Below are 9,294 nucleotides of genomic sequence, written 5' to 3'. Positions count from 1 at the left end.
TTCAGTATTTATAATGCTGCTCCTGGTCACTCTCGAAGCTGACCGATCTCATTAACTTTTAGTTTTTCTCCTTAAAAAGAGAGAATATATTAAAAAAAAAAAAAAAAAAAAAAAAAAAAAAAACACATCACCACATCAAGTAACTGCTCCACCTCCTGTCAGCTGACAGTATAATTTGTACAGAGAAAACAACCACCCAGCCAGCTCACAGTGGTTTGAATAGGAATTCCATCTTTAAAAAACCAAACAGTAACGGCTGTTTCACAAACACCTGCCCCGCCCCTCTAACCTGGACAATGCGCCTCATGGGACCTGTGGTGATCACAGCGCTTCCAGCCTGGCAGGGAGTACAGCACACAGACCTCTCAAAATATTCCCATGAAGGGAACAAATATAATTACAGTTACAACTCGAGAAGTAGTAATTGTCAATACTAGCAGCCTGACAAAATGAAAATGACACACACACTATATATATATATATATATATATATATATATATATATATATATATATATATATATAATTGCAGAAATTAAATTATTTAAATCAAATTAAAAACTCTCGCTACAATGGAAACCTATGAAAGATGTATTTTTTTTTTCTCTCAATAAGGAAATCCAACAGCTAGTCAGTTACACATTATTCGCAGGTTAACTTTTTTTTTAAAAAAATTATTAATTAATTAATTATTTTTTTAAATACAGCAACTAAGTATACTGGCCACTGCACATCTTCATAACTCACAACACTTGACATTATTATTTTTCTGTTTACAAGTCAAAAAATAAATAAAAAAGATTTTGATTCATGTAGTGACATCAAGCAGATGGCATCCATATTTCTCATTTGAATCCTGAATCAGTGAACAAAGGAAATCACTTGTGAACCTGGCATACCACCTTCAGGATATTTCACACCACGCCAGTATAACAGAGCAAACAAACCAATACACATGTGTACAGTGATGCCATACCCACATGCACATTACACTGACATCGGAGGATTTGGAAGCTGCTAACTATCCGTCCTGCTCTGTTAATATAATGCATGTTTCAAAGACAGGATTTTACCTGCACTGCAGAAATCCCACAAAGTGCTGGGAATTGGTAGCACTGGTGTCCAGACCTCTAGTGTATTCTGTAGAGTAGCGTGACTTTGCATGCAGAGGGAGCATGAACTGGAAGCACCAGTGTTTTTCTTTTCCATTGGAGCGTTGCTGTGGAACTGAGCCCAAAAGTGGATGCTGACTTAAACAAACTGGTAAGTCCAGGGAAAGGAAGGCACAGTATGCGTGTCTGGGGGGGAGATTCAAAAGTGAATTTGCAACAGTGGTTAAATGCTAGCTTTATTACTGTGTTGTTTCTTTCTTAGGAAATGGAGGGGATTGCTTATAAAACAGGGCACTTACTGTTAAACAGCAGAACAATGAGAATAATAATTAGAGAAGGGTTTTTTTTTTTTTTTTTTTTTTTTTTAAAACCGGTCCTACAAGCTTCTCCGGGATTTCCTGTGTCTTTGAGATGCAGGATTTGGGAATCTGTATTGGATTGCAACTGTTTGCTTTGTGTTGTATTTTCTCAGGTTAAACAGAATCAAAGTATGCAGTGTGGCTTTCATGTTTTTAGGAGAACACAGGACTTCTCTTCACTGAGACGTACAGTAGAGCTTATAAACAAGGAGAGAAAAGGTGAAGCCAATCTGAACCAGCTGCACAGCTCTGAGTTCAGGTTAGACGTATACAATAAGCACTGAACGAGACCCATCACCTCTGCTCCTTACTGACCCACCAATCCAACCATGACACATTCACATACAATTCTGCACAGGAGTCTTTAATGAAACGCCTGCCCCAGAACACTGGCTGTGCGCGGTGCACTTTTAGAGTTAGAGGTTAATACACTACTAGTGTTCAAGTCAGGTCAGCGTGACCTGCCGTAAACGCTTGCACATCCGGAACAGGAATGTGACATTGACCCGACCTCGTGTGGGGAAGCCAGGCATGCACAGAATTGCTATACAATTGGGTGACAGAAGACTTCCACATCACTGACAGATGCCATAAGAGACAGGGTCAGATGCACAAATTCATTTACAGTTTAACCACCAAGCCTCAATCCCTCCCCCATATTATCTTTTTAGTAGTCCTGTATTAGAAGCACAGGTAAACATATACACCGCCCTGCCTAAATATTAGCATCCACCCCCATCTCTTTGGTCATTAATAATAGCCTCCGAGTCTACAAGATGTGGGAAGGTCTCTTCATAGCTGCGTGGAAGGCTGAGGCTCGCTTCATGCTGATCCTCTATTTTAGCATCTTGATTGTCGTCTGAGGATCGGACAGGCCAAGCAGATGTCCTGCTGTTCTCATCAAAGCGGTCGAACCTGACCCCTCTGCGTCCACGGACAGGGGCGCTGCTGTCTTGGTTGTACTCATCCTTATTGTGAAAGATGTAGAGCATTTTCATCAGAACTGCCCCCTCTGCCAGGGTATGATGAAGTGCTCTGTGATTATACAGTCCTCGTGTCACGTGATCGATCGGGCTACTTCACTCGATCACAGCAGATTCTTTACTGGGAGGGGCTGGGGGGGGGGGCTACCTTTTGGGCAGGACTTTGTATAAAACGCCAAACCACTGGTGCTGCTTCCGTTCTATGCAAGGAATATACAAAAACAGACGAAAAGCAACATCCTAAAGGAAAAGCCACTTGCAATGCAGGTAGCTTCTACATGAAAATAAAACAACTTGAAAATAAAATAATAATAAGTGAACATTTCACAGCATTAAAAACAGTTTGGAAAGTGCATAAATAAAAGCATATATACACACATATATATCTAAATCATGATGATTGATGGAAGTATACGTTTTATCTTCATTTTTTTTTTTTGATCACCCCCCCCCTCCCCTTATTCAGCCCCCCTGGCCCACACATGGTGACGGGTTTAGTTAAATTTAGTTTGTATTGGATTTTTCCCCCACAATTTCTTTGGGATTTTTGGGGTAATAAAGAACCAGCAGGGTGCGTGGATGGGTGGGTGGATTCTCCCCGGAAGCCTTTGGATCTGGATTTCAAACACCGCAGAGTCAAAGAGTCTCCCTGAGGCGACAGAGTCCGTCAGAAACATACCTCCGTCTCTTCACCCGTCTCACGTGCTATCTGCATTGGAATTACTGAGGGAAAGGAGACACAGAGACACAGGGTTAGGAAGGACAGGGAAAACCGGTCAATCCGTCCTTCGGATGAGACGCAAAACAGAGGTCCTATTGCAAGTGACTCTGCAAACAGCAGTTGTGATGATGCATAGATCACTCTCTGTGAGTCGCTTTGGATAAAAGCATCTGCTAAATGACCAATTCATTTCAGGAGATTGTGATTACAGTCTACTGAGACACTTTGTGAAATGAACAGAAATAGGGGTGGGGTTTTCAAGGTTTTCAAGAGAGAAAAAGGATAGACTAGACTTACTGTTTCGCCCTCCCCGTCTGAATCGGGGGGCGCCTGCGAATTATAGTGAAGTGGAGAGTAAACCCAAGTCCTGTCATCTGGAGGCTGAAACGCCAGGAGTAGACAGTAGAGGGCGCAAGAGAGACAGCAAGAAGCAGAGGGGCAGAGAGAGAAAATAAAAACACTGAGAACTGTAAGAAGCATGTGAAGAATGAAAGCAGGAGACGGTTTTTAACACTTTGAGACGGATGAGAAACATATTTAACACACTGGGTGCTAGCTGGTGGTATTCCTCCACTAATCCCAGTACGATAAGCAGTCAAAGCTCCCACCAACAATGTAGCTTACCAGTTAGGGTAGGGTTAGAGACCATGTGTTAAATATGCAGTGCAAGGAACACAGGTACACACTGTAACTGCAGCAATAACGTTACTGCGGTGATCTGAAATTCACAGTTACAGTGTAGCTGTACAACAGCCAGGGAATGACTCCCCTGCACCAAACCTAGCTAAGAACTCCCTCTTCCGAGATGTGTTGCTAAATATAATCAGGCGCCACTAATACCAGTATGAGCAATGTGGTTCATGCTCAATCTGAACTGATGAGACTCATTCAAGCAGTAATTAATACAGCTCGTCTGACTGAGGGTCTGTAATTACTGGCTCCAATTTAGCAACCCATAGCAAAAAGGCTGTTCTAAAAAGCACAGAAACAGGGCTGTTTTGCACTACCCTTGTTGTTTATGCATTTGACAGCAGGAGTGAAAGTGTTAAACTAGAAAAGAGGAAGTCATTTCTGCATGCGAGAGATGACTAACACGGGCGAATCCCCCCAGAGTGTGCCTTTGACAGCATGGCATCTGTAAGCATTGCGTGCTCCTGTCAGCCAGCCCTGAAGGGAACGCTGCATGGCTGTGCTTCTGCCAAAGTGGAGAGCAGATGGCCGTTACCAGTGGCAGAATAAAGCTGCGGGCAAATTCATGTCTTTTTTTTTTTCACGTTCTATTCACTTCCGTAGTGTGCTTTTTTCATTTCGATTTAAAAGGTGACCATAATAAAGACCTGGCCATGCATGAAACTCCACTGATCTTAATTCACATGCAGGGGCATGGTGATTAAGAGAGACTATGCTATATTTAGGACTCAATGAGACTATTTATAATCCTGCATCATTTTACCTACCGTCTTTATAGAAGAGCTAGCGCCACCTATGGCACATCTGTGTATGCCCAGCAATGCAAAAGCAAACTTGATCCTCAATAAAGATGCTTTGGGCGATCTAGCCTGGGTTTCATACTGTATGTCTGTGGCAGACTACCAGAAACAGTAGAGCAGACCCTGAAGTCAGGGCAGCACGTTAACACAGGGATTATGAAAAAGTAAAAACGCTGAGTTTTTACAATAACCACTCAATGATTGCACACTTTAGAAAAAGCCAAGGGACATGAAAAAATATATGTAACTTGAAGCTACTTGCAATTTAGATTCCTGACCCTTTCAACCTGTACTGTGTGGCAGGGTTGGGGTCAAGTCCTGTTTTTCAATTCCATTTCCAATTCCTTTTTTAATCAATTCCTACACATCACTGATCAAAATTGCGATTAGCAGTATTCTGTTAAAACAAGCTTCTCACAGTGGCAACAGAATTAACTGACTGTTGGTCAATTAAAATTGGCTTCAAAATGAAAGTAGTCAAAAATAATCACAGCAATTAAGTCTCTAAAATATACATTCCTTCAAAGGGGAATTGGAATTGCAAATTGATTTTAAAAAAGCAATTGGAATTGAAAAACCATGAATCGACCCAACCCTGGCCCTGTGGCTACTCCGACCCTGAATGAATCTTGACTTACACCAACGGCAGAGTCTGTGTGTGATCTGGATCTGCGCTGTGGGACGGGGGAATAGATCCAGTACCTCCCGTCAGAGAACTAGCGGACAGGCCAGCGCAGGGGTGAGGAGGAGGAGGAGGAGGATGAAGATGATGATGACGATGATGACGAGGAGGAGTGACAGAACAAATAAAGAGATGCAAGAGTGATCAGAGCAGAGAAACGAGAACCATAAAGAAAACAGAAAGTGATCTAAAAGGCAAAACAAAAAAAAAATGAAGGAAAGAACGCATGAACGAATAAATAAATAGTGGTAAAAAAAAACAGTTTACACCTTTCCTCTACATTTGGAGAAATATGGTCAGATTTACACACACATTTCTCACAACAACAAAAAAAGCAGCACTCAAATTATGGAGCAGACGCTATTTTTCGCTCATGCATTTTAAGAACACATTCTAGCCTCTACTTGATCTGCTACCTGTCTCATCTACAGGGCAATCTGGAATTTGGACACTGTACTGTACCCACCTGCCCTAATTTTCACAGCACTGTAGTTTTCAGAGTTTAATATGGCTTGGCTTGGCTGTTATCCCAGCTGGAGCACCCCCTCCCTCCCTCCCTCCCTCCCTCCAACCAAAGCAAGGGATGCCATTACTAACTGAGCAGAGTCCTTTGGCATGAGAATCCTGGCTAGCCAGCTATCTAATCTCTACATTGACAGACAGACAGGTTAGTGTTGTGAGAGAGGGTGCACAGAGTTAGCTGTGAAAGGATGGAAGGGGATTGTAAAGTTACAGTGTGTTCTTGGACATGCAGGGTGCAAAGGGTGCCACTGTCAGAGTGTGTTTGTGTCCTAGTAAAAATACAGCACTGGGGATGGAAATAAGACTCCCATTGCACAGCAGTTTGATCCATTCCTGGTTTTACTAGGCGTTTAATAAGACACACCTGTGCTGGTTCTGTATACACTGTGGCTAAATCAGGCTCTTAAAACCTGGAATGGGTGAAACTGCTATGCAACAAGAGTCTTATTCCCATCCCTGCAGCACTGTCTTTAATGCTATTCCACCACGACTAACATACGTTATTAAGCATGCCATATCATTTATAGGCATCGGACACACTGCGCTACCCTCTGTGAACCAGGGTGGCATCCTTAGCCAGTTGTGGCACATTAATAGGTGTCTCACATGCCAGGTTTCATTGCTCAGCAGTGCAGAGTGACTTCACCACTCTGAACTCTAACTCCATGCAGTGAAGCGTCCATTGCAGCCTATATGCTGGAGAGCTCTTGCTGACAGTGACACTGTTTACACAGAGGGTGATGGAAGCTGCCAGCCCTGCAACAATATCATCAACATTGACATTCCTGTGGAATACACGGTATCCTTGAGGCTGCTTTATCTTACTAACTGCTGTAAAAGCTGGAACCTGTTTTCCAATTGCATAAAGACGTAACAGACAATGCATGCATGCATGAAACGAAATATTTCCTCTCGGATCTGAACTTGCCATCATTTTCCAGACTCTTTCCTTGGGTGCTTTGCATCTTGGACTTACTGTACAGGGGTCACCGCGTAAAGAATTAGAAAAGTCCGCACTGCTTGCAAAAGGGTTTTAAATTTGCTCCAGCGCTTGCTTGAACAAACAGGAGAGGTAATTGCCTACTGGTAACACCAAAATAAAATAAAAACACACCCAACCTTACACACACACAGCAGAACTGCTATTTGCAAATGTTAGGAGAAAAACAGTTTGCTGTCAAATCGGCATGCAATGAAAACCAATTCAAAGGAATGCATGCACACTGCATCCCTCGATTAGCTCCAAGTTCTGCCCAGTACACTTCGTTTGAAGCCAGCAGATTTGCAACACTATTTCCCCAAGAATCATGCACGTCACTGCTGAAGATACAAAACTAAAAAAGGCTGCGCATAGGTGCACGAGATCTAAAGATTCTTTAAACACAAGCAGTTTGATAGTTGTATGGACATAAATAATAAATGGTGCCTACTTTTACTGGAGCAATCCAATAAGTAATCTCGGAAAAATCTCGGAGCCAATGGAGGGGATACAGCTTTAGTGAGTACAGAACCAGACACTTCTAGGGTTTAATCTATTCCCAAACCAAAAGAAAAAAAATCCACACTTCTTGTTTCATCTCTGCAGCTCACACACACACACACGCCTCCCACTTACGCACAGCTCAGAATCTAGAGCTCCACCAAGTCATCCAGACTGCGAGCCTGTGGAAACCAAACCCATTGCACTGCGTCAGAGCCCGGTCCACAAGGCAGTGCCACACACGTGCCAGCAAGGGATCGGAAGGGATACCGCTTGCTTTCTTGGTTCGGTTAGATTCTTTTGCCCCAACCCTGGTCTGTATGCCTGTGTGAAGTAACCATCATACAGCCAAAAAGGGTCTGCAAATTCTAAACTAACATTTTCTCTTAATACTTTTTTTCACTCATTGGATTTTGTTTGAGTAGCACTACCAAAGACAGACCTACTGTACAAAATCTGAGACCGACCGCAGCTAATACACAGCAGAGCTATCCAACTATTAATAGGCAATGTGTACTATATTTATTATCTGCATTTACTAGAATATTTATTACCTGCATTTATTAGAAAGTGTACACAACGGTTTTAACCTGATGTTGAGGATTTCTAGAAATGCTGTGCATTAAGGTGTTTTTAATGCAACTCTTAAGGGTGAAGAAGAAAAATGCTTTATTCTATAAAAAATAAAATAAAATACATGCGATATCTACACAGAAAATGAATTTAAGGAAACATGGAAATAGTTATAACAGTATTGCTGTTCCGTATCTTAAGATCTGATCATCTATCCCTGCGGTTCCTGCTGGACTTACGAAGTAGATGTCTGTGACGGGCACTTCCTCTTCCTCGGCAGAGGCGTGGCTGGTGGATTCAGAGAGCTGACTGGCACAGTCCGGCTCCACCACCACCTTCGGACTGGGCGGTACCGACCCTGGCGCCGACGCTGGCTCGCTGGTTGGAGAGACAAGATTAGTTCATTTAACCAGGAGATTTACAAGGGGGTCCTGGAAAACAATACAAAAAGACAATTGCAACGTGTAAAAAAAACTATTGCAATGTGCAAACACAATAATGGTTCAAACTTAAATCAGCCGTATCTAAGGCTAGTATAAACAAAGTAATATCTATTTGTTAATGTGGGCTGATAGGATCTTTAAAACCAGACAAGGAGAGATTATCAGATTCCATCTTCATACTGTGATGGAAACAATTCTTCTGGAGCTGATCTGCAAAAGATAATTCTCCCATGTGTTCGAACCCTTGGAACAGCCAAAATGAACAGAATCCTGAGAGTCAATGCAATGCAACACAGGACTTGACCAGAGCTGGGGTGAATTGTAACTGTGTAATTCGGAATCCTTGGCACACTTGCATAATTCTAATTATACCACACATGTAGCTGATCAATTAGAGATTCACTCGCTCGTTACATTGACCACTTTTTCAACCACTTTTAGTGACCCCATTCGTTTGAAAAAAAAAAAATGGTTCTATAGTATGTTTCTGTATTTGTACCAGTGATTATTGATGGGCTATTTAGAATAAATAGCTTAAACATGTTATTGTGGGTGTTTTAACTATAATCACAATTATAATTGCAAATTACTGCAACTGTAATGGAACTCAATCTAACTGTACTTTCAGAAAACAATGCTGCTGTAATTGTAATTTGAATTGACTTCACACAGTACTGTAATATATAATATGTGCCTGTCTGTGTGGCTGGTTTGCATTACCAGATCAAGCACAAGATTTCAGTTGCTAATTTCAGCCAGCCAGATGGCTGATCACTCCCCCCTCCCCCGCCCCCTTTCCTGTCACCCCGAGCCACGTGCGTCTCTGTGTGGTTCTCACTCTTCTCATCCCCCTGACCCAATTCCGTCCGGCACATTTCACTGGCGGCTTTCACTCACTTTCACAAACCCCACTCCAGCACACAGACACTT

The 9,294-nt window shown here is 42.3% G+C and overlaps 1 protein-coding gene across 6 annotated transcripts in view; it reads right to left on the bottom strand.

Moving 5' to 3' along the window:
- Positions 1–670: 670 nt before the first annotated feature.
- The window catches only part of LOC117401243 (phosphatidylinositol 4-phosphate 5-kinase type-1 gamma-like), a 33,109-nt gene continuing 24,485 nt past the window's right edge, over positions 671–9,294 (bottom strand). For 2 of the 6 annotated variants that reach the window (XM_059013839.1, XM_059013840.1), the window contains exons 16-19: positions 8,161–8,299; positions 5,303–5,380; positions 3,472–3,555; positions 671–3,176 (exon numbers count right to left, since the gene is read on the bottom strand). In XM_059013839.1, the coding sequence (XP_058869822.1) occupies positions 3,174–3,176; positions 3,472–3,555; positions 5,303–5,380; positions 8,161–8,299 (304 nt within the window). In that variant the 3' untranslated portion in view covers positions 671–3,173. Of the gene's footprint in view, positions 3,177–3,471; positions 3,556–5,302; positions 5,381–7,483; positions 7,531–8,160; positions 8,300–9,294 lie in introns of all 6 variants that reach the window. The other 4 variants (XM_059013843.1, XM_059013842.1, XM_059013841.1 and 1 more) reach the window with 4 other exon arrangements.

This window comes from Acipenser ruthenus, chromosome 47 (assembly GCF_902713425.1).
Source record: "Acipenser ruthenus chromosome 47, fAciRut3.2 maternal haplotype, whole genome shotgun sequence".
Lineage (NCBI taxonomy): Eukaryota > Metazoa > Chordata > Actinopteri > Acipenseriformes > Acipenseridae > Acipenser > Acipenser ruthenus.
This window is presented reverse-complemented; position numbering and strand designations above follow the sequence as displayed.